Raw genomic sequence first — 22394 nt, 5'->3', positions numbered from 1 at the left:
TAGACCCCTGGCTGGTGTCAAGGTGTACTCCTCCTGACAAATCCTGAAACCTTGAACTTGGAAACTAGTTGGCTTCAAAGACCTCTGAAGGACAGAGACCAACCTGCCTAGCTGATCAAATGAAGGGGCATTGCCGCTGGGCCAAAGATTATGGTTGCTCTCTCATGGAACTTCTCACCCGGAGAAATCTGATTCAGCTGGATGTCACAGATAAATAAATGGGTTCATGGAACACTCTTCCAGTAGAGGCTGTATCCTTGACCTGCTGGAAGAATCCAAGTCCCAGAAATTTCAATTGGGTAAAGGCACCAAAAGTGTCCAGCCAGGCAAGAGACTTTCTCAAGGCACGAAATTCAAATTTCTCCAGCTTGGAGATGTCCCGGGTTAGAGAGTTACTCTGTCACAAATGTGAAGGATATCCCGTTGTTTCTATTGCAATTCCATTAATGCTTGTGAAACGTGTAATATGGTGGAGGGGACATCTGTCACATTTGTGACGGAGTAACTCCTCCACCAAGAAATCAGGCCCTTATTCAAAAGATAAAACTTCTGATTGGGTCAAACTTGGTTTTCTGTATCTGACTAGCACTCCATCATGATTGTAAAATCACTCTCAAATGACATAGGTCAGACAAAAATGGGCCCATGCCAGATACTCCAGATAATCACAGAAAAGGTAAAGTATTTTCATTGAACATCAGTGTATAAATGTGTCAGTTGTTGAGCTATGCCAGACAATACTGTCCTAATAAGGCAGTCTGGACTTATGCATTTTCAATAGGCCATGTGTAAAAAATGCTGCCAGTCATTAGCTTTTTGAGATAGATGAGCACAAAGCACAAGGTACTGATGTAACCATTTTGGTTAGCGATGCAATAACATTAAATCAGTTGCCTCAAAAGTGACTTTTATAAGCTGATACACTGTCTCAAAATAAACACACCTTCATCAAAGTAAACACCACTAATTTTACAATCTTTTGCACCATGCTAAATTTCCCAGTTGATTTTCACTAGTCTTGGCTCAGCTACAGTGCACAGATCCTTCATTCCCACACACAGAAGAAAGAGTCAGAGGGAATTTTGGTCACAAATGAAACTTCCCTTATCAATTTTGTGGGCAAATGCAGAATGTTCTAAAATGAGTCATATGTGCTAAAACTGTGTTAACAAATTTCTATACAAAATACCAGTGGGAAATGTTCAATCAAAGATTTTGGTCCTGAGTTCACAAAAAGGCAACTGCTCTCTTCCTGATAAAAGAGGGCAAATGGAAACATCCCCAGGGCAGAAATCTCGATAAAGGTGTACATACATTGCAAACAGTGGTGGCATGCCTCATGTTAGATTTAAGTTTGCACATGATTAAACTGAATTGTCAATGTGAACTAAGATGTTCAACAGTACAGTTATGATTACAGTTCCCATTGACCTTACATACAAGACATTGTGAGGGAGGGTTCTTTGAAGCATTTAAAAGGCTTATGGGATTCTGTGTTTTCTCCATTCAAGAATTGCTGAGCAGGTATTATTCTCGCTTCAGGGCAGAGATTGCTAGTACTGGGGCAAGAGTAACCAAAAAAGGAGGAAAAGCCATCCAGATAATAAAAGAATGCAAATTTGGCAGCCATGTTAAAATAGAAGGATACATTACTTACCTGTAATCCTAGTTCTCTTCCAGGGGAATCCTCTTCAAAATCATAAGCACTGAATATTACCACCCATGTGCGGGGATCCAGCAGTACACATTAAATATATATGCTCAAATTTAAGAGGGCCTAGCTCAACTATTTCCACTTTAGCATCATTACTTTGTATGCTAATGTGGCAATAGTGTGGCAAAAATGCAGCATCATATTTACAAAGTGGCACAATGCTTGCATTGCACCACTCTGGAAACTCAAGCGCCACATCATGCCTGCACCAGGCATAATGTATGCAAGGGGGGCATTCCCTTGTTAGGTGACATATATGAGATTCCACTGCGCCATTGTTTCCCCTAATTTTTAACACCTGCACAAAGCAGGCGATAAAAGGAGACACACCATTTTTTACAATGGGCCTTCATATATTTTGTAGGATTAGTGCCAACAATAGCTTAAAAAATTATTATGCGATTGCCCCTAACCTGTGCCATGGTGGGCCATTTGTTAAATACGGCACGCATGGTGGTGTTAGGATGGTGAAATGGAGCGTAAGAAAACTGGAGCTTCATTACATGAAGCGTCACTTTTCTTTAATCTGGGCCATATTATATGTATAATATCATTAATGCATGTAGTACATTTAAAAACACACACACACATATATGTGTGTATACATATGTATGTGTCGATATATATGCACACATATATGTATATATATACATATATATGTATATATATATATATATATATATATATATATAATTCTATTCACTAGCTCCAGTTGTCCTGTGCCCTCAAAGAGGTGGCATGTTCATTGGCGGAGCTGCAGATCGTGCATAATTTCAAGTTTCTTTGCAATAGAGAAAAAACAAACTCAGTTTGCAGAAAAATTTCCTTAGCGCACCAGAGCAAAGTGGTTTTGTAAAAGGCGGGGGACATAATCAAGGGGCAGGAAGCCTCAGCGGCTGCAACTTTTTGTTCTAAATCTGAACGTACTGAGGAAGGCACTTTGAGGAAAGTGAATGCCCTTGTAAATATAAAACAAAAGCTTAACCGATTGGAAAGAAAATTGGAAGAAGGAAATAAACAGATGGTGGGAGGCTGCATCATTACATAAGTATCTGGAGGTGGACCAAATTCCACGTGGCCTCCTAATTTTCAGTATTCTGACTGTTGGGCTTCCAAATTCAAGAATGCTTGATGATTGGGCCAAAAACTCTAAGGCATGCACAAAAAGAATGCTACAGATACTTATGAAATATGCCTAGTAGGAACAAAGTCATCAATCATCAAAGGAAATCAAAACAAGTGCAGACCAAGGATGGGTCAGTGATGCCCTGAAAGTGTTGGAAGAACACATGAAGCATATAAAAAGGATATTATTCAGTGTAAGCAGAGAAAATTTAAAAGGGACGAGAATGATTACGAATCTGGACGGATTTTGAAATTTGCATGACAATTCGATGGGGCACGAAAACAATTAACGAGAGACCTGGCCTTGGAATGGATGGACAAAAGAAAGAGCGATTCAACCACAAGTTTAAGTTTGGACCTAGAATACACTGAGGAATCTACTGAACCCCGGGGCAGCCAAATTTCTTTTTCTGAGGGGTACCATCTTTTACAAAAAAGGAAAAAGAAGAAGACCCCAAAACAACATAAAAGACGGGCAAAACAGCAACAATGCCATGGGAGTACGCAGGCTGGGCCAAAGGAAACAATGATGACTAGTGAGGACATTGAACAACAATTGAAGGTATTTAATTTATCAGACTGTGAACTGACCTATGTGGAGATGAATGTACTCAAACTAGGATTATCCTTCTGTTTTAGTATGCCTGACAATTATGCTGAATTGCAGATTAATCTGTTCACATTTGCAAGCAAGTTAAAATTACACAACTACTTTACACTGAAAGGTGAACCCAATAAGATCTCCAAAGCAGTAACTGGTCCTGAGCAGTCCAATTTGTTAATTGAGGATATTGAGTTGTTGAATTCCCTCTTTGATCTTAGTAAAACAGATGATTCTGGGGTGGGGGGAATCATGACACTAGTGTTGATCCCTTTGATTGAATCTCTGCAGAAAGAGTTTGGTATCATTACAGATCTGTCGGTTGAGACTAAATTTAAGCTTCCTTTGAAATTTATTTCCAAGTCCACCAAAAATACTATTGATTTGTTTAGTGACTTGGTGGCCAAAGATTTCTTGACAATGTGTAGGGGGACACCCAAATCACATAATTTGACCCAGGAACAATGGAGAGCTTTAAGGGAGCTACAAAGTGACGCTACTATAATTATAAAAATCCACAGATAAAGGATGAATTGTGGTTATATTGTCTAGAGCTGATCACATTAATGAGGCATTACACCAACTGAATAATAGTGATTGTTATTCTATCACTGACAGAATATATTATATTAATTTACAGAAAGAATGTCATGCTTCTGAAAGAGTGGCATGATAAGCAACCTTTGACATGGGATGAATTTGCAAAATGATTTTCCAGTGTTACCTATATTTTAGCTATTAACTAAGATTCATAAAAGCAACACCGAATCCTCAGGGAGACACATTATCTCTTCAAAAAACAGTTTCTTTGAGAATATATTAACTTATGTAGATCATTTCTTCTTTCTGTTTGTAAGTGATCCCACATCATATGTGAGGGATACTAAAGATTTTTTTACAAAAATTCAAGAGGAACACTCAGAGGATTCTTTATTTATGGCATGTTTCAATGTTGAGAGTCTGTACAATAGCATTCAGCACAATGTTGGTTTAGCAGTTTGCAGATATTTTCTGCGAGTTTGAGGAATTTATTTTTTGGCTCATACACACATGTTGCTTGCCATGATCACAATTTGATTGACTGAGAAATTGTTCTCTTTATTAATGTCATGTTCAAGCAAATATAAGGGACAGCTGTGGGTGCCTGATTTTCCCCAGCTATGCCAATGCATTGGTAGGCCAGTGGAAGGAGCATGTGCTCTGGGAATCTGATGGACCGATCAGATTATTATCTGGCTCTGGTACATCAATTACATTTTCTGTGTATGGAATGGCTCTGAAACAGACCTTCTTGAGTTTGCTAAAGTTTTGAATTCAAATAGTTTGAATTTAAAATGTATGATGACACAGAGCAAGAACAAGGTAGACTTCTTAGATGTTAGGTTGACAGCAATTGGGCAATGTTTACAAACAAAACTTTTCAGGAAAGAAACAGCAGGCAATTCCAAATTGCAGATGGTGTATCACTTACGGAGAATTTCTCCAGGTTAAGCGTAAACATCTGAGAATTGCAAGTGACCCTGTGGGCCTAGTTAGCAGGGATCAGGTTTTTTTCAGAGCACCCAAGAAAGGGAGAGCAGAATCCCATCAGATTTATCACAAAATATTCACAGGGGGTCAAGAAACTCCAATGGATTTTGAGAATTAGGTGGTATTTTCCGTTCCATGATCCAGGATTAAAGGACAAGATAGGCATCAGTTCTGCAGTTACATACATAAGGAACAATTCCTTGAGAGATATGCTGGTCCATAATTTTCTAGAATCCAAAGGTGGAGCATGGTTATCAAAATTGAAAGGCTTTAGGATCTGCAGACACTGTAAGGCCTGTACAATTAGTAATAATGTGACTAGTGTCCTTTTTGGAAGGGACCTTAAGAGAATGGAACATAACCAAATCCATCACCTGCACCATAGACGATGTAGTGTATGTTTTCATGTGTCCTTGTGAGCATTGGTATATTGTGCTCACGATGATCCTGGTCAAATGAATTTTAGAGCATTGGTGGGCTAGAACCAATGATGATGGATCATATGGCACACCCAAACATTTCAATGAAAAACAGACAGGAGTTTGGGAGCAGGATGCATTTTTTGTTTTAGATTCTGTGGCCAAAAACCAACAAGGGGGAAATAGGTTGTCTGCTTTGAGAAGTTTAGAATCCCAGCTAATCTTGGAGGCTGGTTGAAGAGCTCCAAGAGGCATGAATTCTGAAGAGCTTTCAGTCTATTTATAGTAGGATTTGACAATGAATTTATCTCTTGATATTATACGTTGAGTGTCCTTCTCACTCTTTTTTAATATGTAAACAAGGTTAGTGATTTGTATTGTAGCTTTTATGTCAGTTTGATTTCGAGTTTTTGAGTTTTGTCTCTTTATGGGTTTGACATGAATTTTCTACTTTCTTCATGTATTGTTTTTTTCCCTTTATTAGATCTTCAATCAAAACTAAGGATTATGAGTTATGAGCAGTTAGACAGGATGCGACTAAGATGTTTGAAGTCAGAATACCTTGGATGAGTAGTTGCCATTTGACTTATGAGTTACGATTATATTTATCAGTATGGTATAGAACGACTATCACTAAATGGACACTGAGTGTGCTACTATAGCCCAACTGAAGCTGCAAATAGTTGAAAGCTGTTCATCATTATAATTAATGACTATCAGACATTAATTATAATGGTTTATCTGGCTACAACTGGAGTTCATGTTTACAATGTCCAAACAACCACAAACACAATATTTGTTTTTTGTTGGTGGACAATATTGGTTTATCGCCTGTGTTTATAGTAATACGTTTATTTTGTTTGATATTGTTTTCAGGATTGTGAATTGTCAATGGGTGACTTAATATTTTCACTGGGCATGAGCATGTTGATTTGGGCATTACTAATCTTTTTTTCATTGTGATTGTAATCCTTTAAATGAGTTTTGGTATGGTCAAAATTAGATGTCTTTCCTTGTTTCCCAGCATCAAGTAAATCTTTTTTCTAACCAGCTCCAGTGTTGTGGCTCATCCTTTGTCCCCGGCTCACAAACTACTGGGAGGAATATTTAGGACCCAGGTGCTGGTACAGCATCAGGCCCTTCTGTGGGTCCAGAACACCACCGGCCCTATTAGGAGTTCACCGCAGTGCCGGAAGGTGGAAACAGTGTTTCCGCCTGCCAGCCCTGCGGTGAACTGGACCCTTAACATTGACGTTGGCTCATAATTGAGCTGGCACCAATGTGGTAGTGCAGCGGGTGCAGCAGCACCTGTGGCGCTTTCCGCTACCTGTAATTCGAGCAGTGGAAAGCGCGACGGGGTTGTCCATGGGGGCCCCTGCCTGGCTCATGCCAAGTGCATGGGCAGTGCAGGGGCCTCCATGGGCCCCTCTCTGCACCCATTTCTATCAGCCAGGCGGAAAGGGGACTTGTAATCCCCAGGGTAGTGCTGCAAGCAGTGCTGCCCTGGCGGATTACAACCGCCGAGACCATTAGGCTGTTGACTGACGGCAATCTGGTGGTCCAACTGTAGCGATTTTGCCACGGTCGTAATGTTGCGGTCGGACTGCCACTTTGGTGGCAGTCCAACCGCGACTGTGTCCCTGATGTGTCCCTGATGGTCTGGTCTAATGAGGCCCCTAGTTTCCATAGAAAAAGCATTTTTTGACTTGCCTCTATCTTTGGCTGAGTTGATAAATCTTCACAAAATGTTCACATCAGCTGCTGTCTGTAGAAGTTTCAAGGTAATTAGTCAAGCGGGGCCAACAAAAAAGGGAGGACCCAAAATGCTTTTTCGCCTATGCATTTTTCCATAGGGATTTTGAACAGCAACATCCCCCAAACAACTGAACATAATTACATCAAATATGGCAAAAAGGGAGCTCTTGGTCCAGAAAGTGACCTTTTTATTATTTGATGTAAATCCATGCAGTAATTTTTGAGAAAGTAAAGAACATTTAAAAAAAATACATTTAGGGACGTGAAAGCTCCGTAAACCCTTCCGATCTCGTGCTGACATCTGATAGGCTGACAACACTTCAACAAGGAAGTGCTGGCAGCCATGTTGTAACTCGGATTCAGCCAAGTCCCAGAAAGAAAGATAAAAACAGGTTATGCTCTCAAAAAGCAGAGTTTTTATCTCTGTTCCCTGCACACTGATATGCGTGCAGGGAACAGAGATGAATTCATTGCTCCAGCAACCAGGCAGCTGCTGTTGAAAGCAACTGCCTGGTTGCTGGAGCAATGGGACTGCGTGGGAGGCCTTGAGGCTCCCCCTACTGTCCCAGATAGCCCATAAAGGGCATAGTGTAAAATAAATTAGATAAATAGTCAGGGACTGTGGGGGAGGCCTTGAGGCTCCCCCCTAGGGTCCCAGATTAATAAACAAATACATTTTTCTTTTCAAATTGTGAAGAAATATCTCATTCTAAGTACATCATACATCAAAGGCTAAGAGACTCTGGGGGTCATTACAACATTGGCGGTATAAGGTGCTTACCGCCGTGCAGAAGACTGCCAATACACCGCCGCCGCCGCGGGAGCCCGCCACAGCTATTATGACACACATCACGGAATCCGCCGAAATTCAGACACCCACACAATACCGCAACACCAACGGTCAGCGATAAACATGCGGAAACAAATCCTCCACCTTCACGCCAACAGAAACATGCCAATGCTATTACGACCCACGAATCCACGCGGCGGTCATTCAACCGCGGTATTCCATTGGTGGTACACACCGCCGCGCTCAAAATACACACACACATACAAAACACTGCCACATTGGACAATGACAAATACACACACCTGATACACATACACACACCACAACCACACATCCAATACAATATAAAACACACACCCACATCACCCACAAACCCCTACTACCAAAAATTCAGAGAGAAGGCCAGATAGAGAGCACAGAATAGAGAACCCCATCACACAGAGGCACACTACACCATCACCCACACAACATCCACGCACAAAACACCACATACCCCTACACTCATCACCACATACACCACCCCGCACATCACACACACCACTGCATGTCACACCAAAGACACCCCCGCTTCTCCGAGGAGGAGCTCAGGGTCATGGTGGAGGAAATCCTACGGGTAGAGCCACAGCTATTTGGCTCACAGGTACAGCATACATCCATAGCCAGGAAGATGGAGCTATGGCAAAGAATAGTGGACAGGGTCAACGGTGTGGGACAGCACCCAAGAAATAGGGAGGACATCAGGAAGAGGTGGAACGACCTACGGGGGAAGGTGCATTCCACGGTATCCAGGCACAACATCGTGGTACAGCGGACTGGCGGCGGACCCCCACCTCCTCACCCACAACTAACAACATGGAAGGAGCAAGTCCATCTTGCATCCTGAGGGCCTCGGAGGAGTCGTTGGAGGAACGGACACTGGTAAGTCAAATCTTCACTATCATATCCCCCACCCTACCTGCATGCTATCACAGACCCCCACCCTCACACCTTCCCCTATCACCCAAACTCCTCACTAATGTACCCATAACACCAACCACCCACCCCAACCCCAAGACCTGCATGACACAACTAAGCATGGATACCCATCACTAAAGCATGCCCACTGCACATACCCAGAACACCCCCCAACCATCAGCACACAAGCCCCCACACAGGAATGCCTGCACTGGGGCTCACGCACACCCAACCATTGCACACCATGAAACACACACGTGCAATAATCCTGTACTTATACCCCGCAGGAACCCGAAGGAACTTCACCACACCAGAGGGTCCAGACAACACCACTCCACCCCCAGAAGAGGCCCACAGTGACGACAGCAGCTCTGCCCTACTGGATCTTGATGATCAGCCCGGACCATTGTGGGCCTCAGGACAGCCGGTTCCCCTTGCCCAGCCACAACCCAACACCGAACTTCCACCCTCTGGTAACACCAGCACAGCACCCACCCAGCGGGCCCATACCTCCGTCCCCAGGACAGGTCAATCAGCGGTGTGTCCACCACTACAGGGCACCCAGGGTAACCCACCACCCCAACAACAACAGGGACCTGGGGGCAGTGGTAGTGGGCACACGGTCCAGGGGACGGAGGCCCAGGAACATAGGGGAACTGGGAGGGCTGCTGTGCGACAGAGGGAGGACAGGCCAAGGGAGCCTACTCTCCACGAGGCCCTCTCCTCCATCATGGGAGCCTACCACCACTCCCAGGAGACGATGGCAACGGTTCTGGACAAGTTGCAGGAGACCCTGCGTCTGCAGGAGGAGCAGTATTTGGGGCTCAGGGAGGAGCTCAGGACCATTGGCTCCGCCCTGGGCACCATCGTAGGGGTTCTGACGGACATTCAAAAGACCTTGATGGACACCGTGGCAGTCCAAGGGGCCCCTGACACTAGCCAGGACGACGAACTGCCCACCACCTCCGCTGGCGCTAGTGGACAGGACGCCCCGCCACAGGACCACCACACCTGCACCCCACCCCCTGCAGACGGCAAACCACCCCGCAAGCGGTCCCTGAGATCCAGGAACAGGACAGAGCAAGATGGCAAGACCCCCGCCAGGAAATAAGACCACCCTGATTGTCCCCCCACTGTCCCACTTTGTTACCCTGTCCAAATCAGAACTGCCCCAGCTCCACTTCCAATGGCCAGATGTGCAATGTACCTGTGAGACTAATAGACTGGACTCTGCCATGGACATTCCTCCACCATCACCCATCCCCATTTCACAACCCCCCTTCATTTTTTAGCACTTAAATAAACACCCTTGAAACACTAAAAAAACTGGAGTCAGTCTAAGATTTTGAACTTTGTATTTGCAATTACAGTGTCAAAATGGGTTACCCATTGGAAGGCTACATATCAATGTCACACATCACGAGCCCTTCAAGGATGCAAGCTGTTGACACGTAGGTTACCACATTTGTGAAACTGAAATGGAAGGGGACAACTCAGTTAACAAATAGTGAGTGAAATGTAGGTACAGGATAGAGGTAGACGTGTGAAAGTTAATATAATGTGAAACCTGAAAATGTACTCACCTCTGTTTCACTGGAAATATTGCTGTATGACTGACTCCCTGTTGTCGTTTCTTCTTCCTCAGCTTCATCCTCATCACTGTCCACAGGCTCCACCGCTGCTACAACACCGTCATCTGGATCATCCTCCTGCAGAAAAGGCACCTGGCGTCGCAATGCCAAATTATGGAGCATGGAGCAGGCGATGATGATGTCGCACACCTTCTTCGGTGAGTAGAATAGGGACCCACCTGTCATATGGAGGCACCTGAACCTGGCCTTCAGGAGGCCGAAGGTGCGTTCGATCACCCTCCTAGTCCGCCCATGGGCCTCATTGTAGCGTTCCTCTTCCCTGGTCCTGGGATTCCTCACTGGGGTCAGTAGCCAGGAAAGGTTGGGGTAACCAGAGTCCCCCAATAGTCATACACGGTGCCTCTGGAGTTCACCCATCATATCAGGGATGCTGCTATTCCGCAGGATGTAGGCATCATGCACATAGCCAGGCAACATAGCATTTACCTGCAAGATGTACTGGTCTGCCAAACAGACCATCTGGACATTCATCGAATGATAACTCTTCCTGTTCCTGTACACCTGTTCACTCCTGCGGGGGGGACCAGAGCTACATGGGTCCCATCAATGGCACCTATGACGTTGGGGATATGTCCAAGGGCATATAAGTCACCTTTCACTGTAGGCAAATCCTCCACCTCAGGGAAAATGATGTATCTCCTTAAGTGTTTCAGCTGGGCAGACAACACTCTGGACAACACGTTGTAAAACATAGGCTGGGACATCCCTGATGGCATGGCCACAGTAGTCTGAAATGACCCACTTGCAAGGAAATGGAGCATTGACAGCACCTGCACGTCAGGGGGGATTCCAGTCGGATGGCGGATTGGTGACATCAGGTCTGGCTCCAACTGGGTACATAGTTGCTGGATTGTGGCACGGTCAAATCGGTAGGTGACGATCAAATGTCTCTCTTCCATTGTCAACAGGTCCACCAGCGGTCGGTACACCGGCGGATTCCGCCATCTTCCCATATGTCCCAGCTGACGGTGCCTAAGAAGGACAACAGCGAAGAAACAGTCACTATTCCTCCAGGTATGTACCCACAGTCACACACAAGACTACTCCAGACAATTAACCCTTCCTGGATATGTTTTGAGTGTAGGCCTCGGTATGTGTGACGCAGTAGTAAATGAAGCCATGTGGGCCCCTGAAATGGCGGCTGCCTGACCTCTAAACTGGGACAATGGGATTTTGGGGTAACTGCGCTGGCGTTACACACCGTCGCGGTAGGCGGTCGTAGACCGCGGCGCAATGCTGCATTGGTTAACATTGGACCCTATGGGTCCCAGGAGCCAATGAACAGGTGCGCCGCCGGTGATGATGCCCACCGCCGCGGACGTCACCGCCATTTTATATCTGTTCAATCACTAGATACCTGACCTTCGACAGGAGAGGACCTACACTGCCAGTGCTGCTGTGACCTCGGTCTGGAAGCGACGATGGCTGCTGCGTCTGGGGAAAGGGCCTCTGCCTTCACTGCACAGGAGTTGGAGAAACTTGTGGATGGGGTCCTCCACCAGTACATGCTACTCTACGGTCCTCCAGACCAACAGGTTAGTACACAGGGTACACGTTGTATGGGCTAGGTCTGGGTGGACAGGGTTGGGTGGAAGAGGGAAGGGGACAGAGTTCTAAGAACAGGAATGCATGGGAATGAATGGGCCACATGGCCAGAGTTGGGAGGGGGCCACTCACATTGACGGTGCAGTAGGTAATGACTGTTCCTCTTTCCTTGTGCATGTCATGTAGGTCAGCGCCCACCAGAAGAGGGACATTTGGCATGCCATCGCCAAGGACGTCCGGACCCTGGGGGCCCACCAGAGACGGGGCACCCACTGCTGTAAGAGATGGGAGGACATTCGCCGCTGCAGCAAGAAGACGGCGGAGGCTCAGCTGGGGATGGCCTCCCAACGTGGGAGGGGTGCCCGTCGCACCATGACCCCCCTGATGTTCCAGATCCTGGCGGTGGCCTACCCGGAGTTGGATGGGCGCTTGAGGACATCACAGCAGACACAAGGGGGTGAGTACACTCTCATTCAGCGGACTTTGCGTGCAGTGGAGGGGTCTGGGTGGGGGAGGTGGGCTGTGTGTGTCCCTAGGCCAGGGCGAGTTAGGTAGGCAAGGCCCCTCTGTAATGTAGGCCATGTGGCACTCTACCCCAGCTCAGAAGAGTGGCAAGTTGAGGTATAGTTGCCCCTTTGCCATCCATGTGCGCAGATTTCTACCATTGCCATGTAGGCCATATCCCATAAATTGCATGTTCAGAGGCCAGGAGCACGGCGTACTGCATGGGGCTGCTGCGTCTGTCTTGTCTGCCAACGGTAGCAGTATGCCATGCACTAAAACTCTCTTTCTTCTGTCTCCCCCCCTTTTCCTGCTCTCCCTGCCCTTCTGTACGTCAGCATCATCAGGCGGAGGTACAGTGGCACTGGAGCATGAGGGAGCTGCATCCCACATGGCCATGGAGGGCCACACCACAGACTCTGAATGCACCAGTGGGACGGAGGGTGAGGGGAGCTTCACGTCGGCCACCGGATCACCAACCAGCGACACAGACTCGTCCGCCGATGGGAGCTCCCCTGTGGTGGCGGCACCATCTGTGCGCCCCACTTCTACAGGTACAGCCGCCATCTCCCCTACCAGCACCGCCCTCCCAGCAGCCCCTCAGCATTCGCCCCGTGCCCGCTCACCCAGGAGGGTGGGCATCACCTTCGCCCCAGGCACCTCAGGCCCTGCCCCAGTTACCCGTACTGCCCTCAGTTAGGAGGCCATTGACCTCCTCAGGTCACTCACTGTTGGGCAGCCTACCATTGTGAATGCCATCCAGGGTGTAGAACGACAGTTGCAACACAGTAATGCATTCCTGGAGGGCATTCATTCTGGTCAGGCTGCCCTTCAGCGAATCCTGCAATCTCTGGCCACAGCACTGATGGCAGCCATTGTCCCTGTGTCCAGCCTCCCCCCTCCAACTTCCTCCACCCACACCCAATCCCCTGTACCCCAGCCCATCCCAAGCACACCTACAGACCAGCATGCACACAAGTCAACACCCAAAAGTAGCTCAAGCAAACATAGGCACCACACACACCACAGGCACTCACACAAGCATCACACCCTTACAGCCACAGCAACATCCACTGCCTCCACTGTGTCCCCCTCCTCCTCTTCTCCCTCCTCCCTCCCAGTGTCGTCTACACACACACCTGCATGCACCACATCTACAGGCACTAGGACTTGCACCAGGACACCCAGCACCACAAGCCGCTCACCTGCACTCACCACCTCCACTGCCATTTACACATCCCCTGTGTCCTCTCCCAGTGTGTCTGTGACGCCCCCTCCCAAAGTACACAAACGCCGGCAATCACTCACCCAACATCCATCCACCTCACAACAGCCTCCAGTACCTGCACCTGCACCTACACCCAAAACACCTAAAGTGACACCTCCTACAACCACCTCCTCTTCTTCCACTCCCAGATCCCCTCCAGCTACCCATCCCAGTGTCCGTCAGAAACTGTCCCTATGTCAAATTGACCTTTTTGCCACCCCCCTCCAATTCATCAGTCCCGTTGTAGCGCCTTAGCCAAAAAGCCTCCAGTACCAGTGGTGCGTGTTCCAGGTTTTTGGAGTGCACCGTCCACCAGGCCAGGCAGTAGGACCCGGAGCCAAGGCAATGGCAGCCCACCCCCAGTAAAGGCTCTGAAATTGGGGAGTGGACGACGGGACCGTGTCAAGACTCCTGGTGGGACAACAAGTGAAATGGGATCCAAGGCGATTGGTGAGTCAGCTGTAACTCCAAAGAAGGTGGGGAAGGTCCAGAGGAAGTCTCCCCAGCCTGTTGTGAGTGTCACGGCGGAGAAGTGCGCCATCATTTCCGGCGGTCCAGACACAACTGCCAGCACCGTCGTCACTGGTCCAGGGACCACCGCCGGAGTCACAGCCCAGGAGGGCCCAACTATCGTTGCTGGTCCAGAGGCCACCGCCGGAGTCACAGCCCAAGAGGGCCCAACTATCGTTACTGGTCAGGAGACCACCGCCGGAGTCACAGCCCAGGAGGGCCCAACTATCGTTACTGGTCAGGAGACCACCGCCGGAGTCACAGCCCAGGAGGGCCCAACTATCGTTACTGGTCAGGAGACCACCGCCGGAGTCACAGCCCAGAAGGGGCCAGGATGCCACAGCCCCGCTGGCCAATGATGGAACGTCATGCCACACACCAATGTCCAGTATGGAGTTCGTCATGCCACACACCAATCTCAGTATCCGAACCGCCATGGCAAAGCACCGCCAAACAGTCCAGAACCGCCATTGCAAAGCACCGCTGAGCAGTCCTGAACCGCCATGGCAAAGAACCGCTGAACAGTCTAGAACAGCCATGTCAAAGCACCGCTGAACAGGACAAAGACCGCCATGGCAAAGCACCGCTGACCAGTCCTGAACCGCCATGGCAAAGCACCGCTGAACAGTCCTGAACCGCCATGGCAAAGCACAGCTGAACAGTCCAGAACCGCCATGTCAAAGCACTGCTGAACAGGGCAAAGACCGCCATGGCAAAGCACCGCTGAACAGTCCAGAACCGCCATGTCAAAGCACCGCTGAACAGGGCAAAGACCGCCATGGCAAAGCACCGCTGAACAGGGCAAAGACCGCCATGGCAAAGCACAGCTGAACAGTCCAGAGACCGCCATGTCAAAGCACTGCTGAACAGGGCATGCACCGTGTAGGAATGAATGTACCACCACATCAGGCATCCTTATCCCATGTGCAGCTGGGACAGTGACAGGACAGGAACTTTCACGGGGAGACTCATCCAGTCTGGGCACCAGTCCCCCTCCAGAACCAGTGGAGACCTGCATCTACTTCAGAGACTGTGGCTTTGCACTCCCCAGGATGGCACAGTGGGCAAACCACCCACTGTAGAGACTTGAGAGACTGTGGCTTTGCACTCCCCAGGATGGCACAGTGGGCAAGCCACCCACTGGAGAGACTTGAGAGACTGTGGCTTTGCACACCCCAGGATGGCACAGTGGGCAAACCACCCACTGTAGAGACTTGGGAGACTGTGGCTTTGCACTCCCCAGGATGGCACAGTGGGCAACCCACCCACTGGAGAGACTTGAGAGACTGTGGCTTTGCACTCCCCAGGATGGCACAGTGGGCAAACCACCCACTGTAGAGACTTGAGAGACTGTGGCTTTGCACTCCCCAGGATGGCACAGTGGGCAAGCCACCCACTGTAGAGACTTGAGAGACTGTGGCTTTGCACTCCCCAGGATACATCAATGGGCATGGAGCCCCGTCGTGGATCTGGCTTTGCATTGATCTGGCTGAGGTGCCCCCCCTTACCTTTCCCCTGAGGTGCCTGTAGTGTTTCTATCTGATGTACCGGCAGTGTTCTCTCCGATTTTGGCCAGGTATCTATTGTGGGCCTCGCCCATGCATTTTTGGACTGTTGGTGCACGGACATTGCACTACTTCTTGTATTGTATATATAATTATGAGTTATTTTGAGATATATATCAGTATATTTTTGTATGACATGTATATTGGCACATTACAATGTTTGACCGCAATTTGCTTTGTCTTTGCATTCTTCCGGGGGGATTGTGGGTTGTTAATGTGATATTTTTGAGTGCATTGGTGTGTATGTTGTCTAATGCGAGGGTGGGGGTGTTTGGTGGGTGTCCCCCTAACTTTTGCCTCCCCGTGTCGTAGATGCAGTACTCACCGGTATCTTCTGCGCCTACGTCGCTGTTGGTCGTAAACGAGCAGAAAGACAAGGGCAGGTAGTATTTGGAGTTCCGGCTCCATGGAGTTCCTCATGGGATGTGTTGAGGTGAGCGTTTTCCCATAGCAAAAGCTGTTTCCGCTGTGTTTTTATCCATGGTGAATCCGCCCCGGAAAACGTGGCGGATTGGTGGGTTGTAATGGTGTGGGCGGTACATTGTCCTCCGCCTGTCTGTTGGCGTGACCGTTGCGCTGTTTGTCTGTACCGCCGTGGCGGGCGGTGTGTTAAAGTGGCTGTCTTTGTTGGTGGTTTCCGCCAGGGTCATAATTCACTTTTTTTGACCGCCGGCCTGTTTGCGGTATTACCGCAGCCTTAACACCATCCGCCAGGGTTGTAATGACCACCTCTATGTCTCGCTCTCTCTCTCTCACTCTCTTTCTCTCTCTCTCTCTCTCTCTCTCTCTTTCAATCTCTTTCTTCCACTCACACACCCACCAGACACTTACGCACCCACTCACAGACCCACTCAGACACTCATGCACCCACTCACGGAGCCCCTCAGACAGTTAAGCACCAACTCACAGACCCACTCAGACTCTCAAATACTCACAGACCCTCTGACACACTTATGCACCCACTCACAGACCCACGCACATGCTGATGCGCCCACTAAAACACTGATGTATGTACTCTCACACCCAGACAGACACTCTCATCAGCCACTCCCACCCATAGATACACCCTCTCACACCTAATCTCACACCCAGGGAGGCCACAACCAACTCCTGCCATGCACAGCCAAAGGGTCTTGTGCAGCGTGGGGTTGGGTGGTTAGTAGGGTTGGCTGCAGGGTCTGGCTGCAGGTCAGGTCTTGCGGGCAACCTCCGCTGCGCATGGGCGAAGCCCATGCACGAAGCAAGATTTGGGTGCTTATAGGGGGTTAACCTCAGGGCCTGGCGTGAGGCCATTTGTGGCAGTGGTTGGATTAACGTATAGTAATAAAAATTAACATACGTAAAAAAAACATAGAAATTCACTGAAAAAAACAAAGGTTACAGGGACATTATAGTTAGATCTACAGTAACTATAACTTGCGCCCTCATCATGCACTACTAATTACCCCACAGATTACAGCACTCATGACATCTTTGATAACATCATTGATAATATCACTGTAATATTTGCAGTAAAACCTTTGATGAAAAAACTGTGCATGTCAGGGGCGCAAGTTACAGTTATTTTAGCACATGAGTTATAGTTACTTGAGGTAACTCTGACTATAACAGGTGAATGTCTATGGTTTCCTGCATTTGAAATGTGAGCCTAACTATAACGTCCCTGTAACCTCTGTTTTCTTAAGAGAATATATATATGTGTGTGTATCCCACACCTGTCATTCTGCAGTGCGCCAAAAGTTGCCGGTGCTGACGCTGGAGAGTGACTTGTATATATGTATTTAGTAAACTATGAATCCCATAATATCTCATTATAGGTAGATAGGGCATAAAAATGGAAAACAAAAAGGGACTTGCATAACGTGATCAAGACTGCTGTAGGTTGAAACATGTTGGTGTGTGTTTTGAGGCAATGCCTTTGAAATAAAGTGACTTCTGCAAATGTTTCTTAATTATTTAAGAAGTGGCTCAATCAAACTGGTGGACTGATACAGCCATGGAAGAGTAAATCTTTTGCTCTTTACATCTTGCTATCCAGGTGTGGGAAAAATATTACTTCATGCAAATATATTCTAAAGCAAATACATTCTAAAACGTAAAATTATTGTCCAAGTTATTCACATATTTTGTTACAAAACATGATTTTGCATTACAAACCTTTAAATATTAAACAAGATCCAAACACCAATATTGTTTTTTGCTAAAGTATATCAAACTAGAAAGTCTACAAAGTTCATTGGAAGGTTAAATCTCAAGAGAATGACCAAGATGATTATCAACTCTTAACATCAACTTCAGGACATTGAAATAAAAGTTGAGTGCAGTAAAATTATGGCTAGCCTTTTTCAGGTAGGGTAGTACATTGACAGAACAATATGAACTCGACCCATATTTGATGTAGAAAACATACACTTTTGTAAAATCAATGTCATGTAATGCCTGGTATTCAGTCAAGACAATCTTAAAACATTATTTTCAGGCCATTCATAAAATGGGAGCGAGGGAATTTGCTTTCCCCAATTACACTGAAATGCAGAGCTTCAATCAGGGGTAATTATTAAGTTGCATAATCACATTTACAAAGTACCATTATCAGAAAACATATTTGTTGACAATTTCTTAATATTTTACTTCCATACCAATTAAATGATTTTGTGTACAATTGTGTCTAGACTGACAAATGTCAAGAATGTTCAAATGCTCAACTTATTTGATCACATATGTAAATCCCTAATTATTGCATAGCAATGGTCACACATGGACATGCAACCAAAAATATAATTGCACTATATGTTTTCAAAGAGACTAGATTAGTATATATTCCGGTGACTTGGCCTGTGATCGCACTAGAGATTTGAAAAATGTTATTCATTGTCTGTTATCTTAGTGTCTCCTTCAGTCATCTCCTGCAGAAGCCAGGATGTTGCTTGTTTTCAATGGCATCGCAAGTGTCCATTCAGTTTAAGTACCAACTAAAAGTAAATTGTTGTTATTGTCCATGGACCATTAGCTGAAGGTAAACTTCACCTTTTGTGCACTACTTCTAATGTGTCCACCACAGTGCATACCAATGATTGGTGCCTGCTAAAGTGGTGGGTGTAGCACTTTTGGGCCCATATTTATACTTTTTGACGCAAACCAGCGCCGGCGCTGGTTTGTGTCAAAAAGTTTACCGCTGGCTAACGCCATTCCTACAAACCATGCGGGTGCCTTATTTAAGTAATGACATTAGCGGGCGCTGCGGACTGGTCAGAGTAAAAAACAAAATAACTCAAACCAGGCAGCGCCGTCGAAGGGGAAAATGGTGGTTGTATTTCAAAAAAGGGTGCACAGCAGGTTTGAGGCAAAAATCATGCCTCAAACCGGACTTGCGCCATTTTTGGACGCACACCCCTATTGAAATGACTCATGTCTTATCAAAGACAGGAGTCATGCCCCCCTCGCCCAATGGCCATGCCCAGGGGACTTCTGTCCTCTGGGCTTGGTCATTGGGCACAGTGGCATGTAGGGGGGCGCAAATTAGGCCCCCCATGGCACTTAAAAAAAATATATAATACTTACCTCAACTTACCTGTACTTACCTGGGATGGTCCCCCCATCCCAATGGTGTCCTCCAGGGGTGGGTGAGGGTGACAGGGGGTGTCCCTGGGGGCAGGGAAGGGCACCTCTGGACTCCTTCCATGGTCAGAGACCATGGAAGTGAGCCCACAGTTCCCTTAACGCCTGCCCTCACCCAGGCATTAAAACACGGCGCACATCAGGCTGTGCGCTGTTTTTTAAGGCCCATCCCCTCCTGTGCGTCAAAATGATGCAGGAGTATAAATAAGGCGCCTTAAACTCATTTTTTGGACATGAACGCCTACTTGCATGTCATTAACGCAAGGCAGTTTCCCGCATCCAAAAGATTATGCACATGGATGAATTTTGACATCCGCGGGCTCGAGCATCAAAGTTTAAATATGGTGCACGGGTTGCGCCAAATGTGCGTCAAAATGTTTGACGCACATTCGGTGTAAAAAGAGCATACATATGCCCCCAGGTTCCTTGAGAGATGGGAGTGAAATTTGGTGAATGTAGAACAAAAATATGTTCTCTAAGTAAGTGTTCCTAATTACTTGCTGACAAAACATTTGCTCAAATTTAGCAATGTAGAAATCAGAGTTGAAAGTTCTACATCACATAATAGTTCTGTAGACAAATGATCCCGCTCACCTTGATAAGATCCATGGTTCCTTGCTGCAGGCCATTGCTGCTCTCAGTTTGTCTGCCTCTGTTGCCACAGTTGCTTTTGTGAACATTTCCCAGGCGAAGTTCCACTCATTTTCTCCACCTGTTGCTATAGCACTACAGTAGACTGCAGGTCTCAGATTTGGTGTAATCCTGGGAAAATGAAGAGATTAAAGGTCTGCTGAGGTGAGTGTTAGAATCTCATCCATTTTCTTATCAGGTTCAATTTATAGCTTTATCAAACAGTTATAATCTCAAATTAGTTTGCTTATATTATTAAATATACAATTAGGATATAATATCACAAAAAGCTAAATTGAGAATCTTTACATGAAATGATTAAGTTGAAATGCTAAACTAAAGTGCATTTGTTATTTATTTAGGCTTTGAGGAGCAAAAACCTAATCATTAGTAATTCTGACCTTATGTGAATATTACAGACTGTTGTAGGATCCACTTGAATTAAAAAGCCTTTTTTTACATCCTGCCCATATTGTAAGTAAATAGTTACAAATGCTTTCCAAAGCCCTCCAGCCACAGCATTGATAAAGACCAAATCCCCTACTAAGTGCAACATAAGCAACCCTTGCGCTGACACAATCACCTTACTGAGTCTATCACTGCCACACTCATCAAAATTATTTAGATTTTCATAATAACAGAGGCCAGTCACAATGTAATTGATGACCATATTTTCATCCACAGACTCTATATTAGTGCATCTCCGAATCACGGTTAGCAGACTTTTACCAGCCCATCACAAACCAGCTGGTTCTTCAGAGCTTTTCAAACACAAACAAGGATAGAGAAAACCAAATCCATGAAGTCAAGAAATGATCTATAAAAATGATTGCATCCACTTCCCCCTTCCAATAATTCACAAAGGGAATCTTGACAAGCATCAGCCCATACATGTGTGCAAAGACCTATGATACAAACATGGAGTCCTGCACACCTGTAAATCCCACTCATGGGATGAGAATGTTGGCATGTCTTGATGTGGATTGCATTAGAATTTGGGAGTGCCCACAAACATAGACATTTGTTGACATACAAAAACTCCTTTTCCATTTTCCATCTAGAAGAGTGTAGGATTATAACTCCAGCCAAAGACTCAAATAAATCCCTTTCTATTTTGGGAATGGGTATGGATAGATCACAGACTTTGTGAGAATGTAGGGGAAGGCCTTTCTCCATAGGGAAACTATTTTAAGCGTGTGTTTACACAGGACACACTAGATTCCCTGTGCAGAATTTTGCAGGATTCTGCTGGGAAAGTTATATGATCTTCCCAAAAGTATGCCTGGTGCAATTTATGTTGACATACAAAAACTCCTTTTCCATTTTCCATCTAGAAGAGTGTAGGATTATAACTCCAGCCAAAGACTCAAATAAATCCCTTTCTATTTTGGGAATGGGTATGGATAGATCACAGACTTTGTGAGAATGTAGGGGAAGGCCTTTCTCCATAGGGAAACTATTTTAAGTGTGTGTTTACACAGGACACACTAGATTCCCTGTGCAGAATTTTGCAGGATTCTGCTGGGAAAGTTATATGATCTTCCCAAAAGTATGCCTGGTGCAATTTCCATGCACACCCCTGTGTTTTCCATACTATAGGAAAATTATGAGTAAGCAGAGTTGGAGATTTCAACCTGTACTTTTCTGACTTTGTAAATCAGGTTGAATACATTTTGCATCCAAACATTCTGCTGCAGTGCTGAATAATTATGTCTTTCAGCAACAAAGTAAAATCTTTAACCCCTGAAAGCTCCTTCTGTTCAGCCTGCCAAATACATTTCTTATTCCCAGAGCCTAAAGCTCCAGAGGAGAGCAAATTCTAGCACACAAACTATTACACACTCTATAGACTATCAAACACAATCATGTAAACCACTTTTGCCTTTTCATCTGGTCATTCTTCCACTTTCACCGGCAAAATTAATCTATTGGTTATTCAATATTTTGTGTATTCGCTCACTCACAATTAGGAAAACATGCTGAGTGTTTTCCGAGTTTGATGCAAGAGCTTTGAGGAAAGATAGAAGATGAACAATCAGTAAGCAGGATTTGTGGGTTACAGTAGGGGCCCATCTTGGCGCTCAAAATATTCTACTTCATATACTTTGTGACAAACGTTTAATAATGGAGTCTCAAAGCTCTGAAATCAGCATACACAAAAAATGAGATAAACTATTTGCTTGGCATTTCTGCTATGACATTTGAACAGCATTACTTG

The 22394-nt window shown here is 46.1% G+C and overlaps 1 protein-coding gene across 1 annotated transcript in view; it reads right to left on the bottom strand.

Annotated features, from left to right (window-relative positions):
- LOC138284181 (aminopeptidase N-like) overlaps positions 1-22394 on the bottom strand; it is a 280304-nt gene that overhangs the window by 18399 nt on the left and 239511 nt on the right. Inside the window, exon 17 of the mRNA XM_069222678.1 lies at positions 20141-20308. Within this exon, the coding sequence (XP_069078779.1) occupies positions 20141-20308 (168 nt within the window). The remainder of the gene's footprint in view (positions 1-20140; positions 20309-22394) is intronic.

The sequence above is a fragment of the Pleurodeles waltl genome, chromosome 3_1, assembly GCF_031143425.1.
Source record: "Pleurodeles waltl isolate 20211129_DDA chromosome 3_1, aPleWal1.hap1.20221129, whole genome shotgun sequence".
Lineage (NCBI taxonomy): Eukaryota > Metazoa > Chordata > Amphibia > Caudata > Salamandridae > Pleurodeles > Pleurodeles waltl.
The sequence above is the reverse complement of the archived record's forward strand: the minus strand, read 5'-3'. Positions and strand labels throughout refer to the sequence as shown.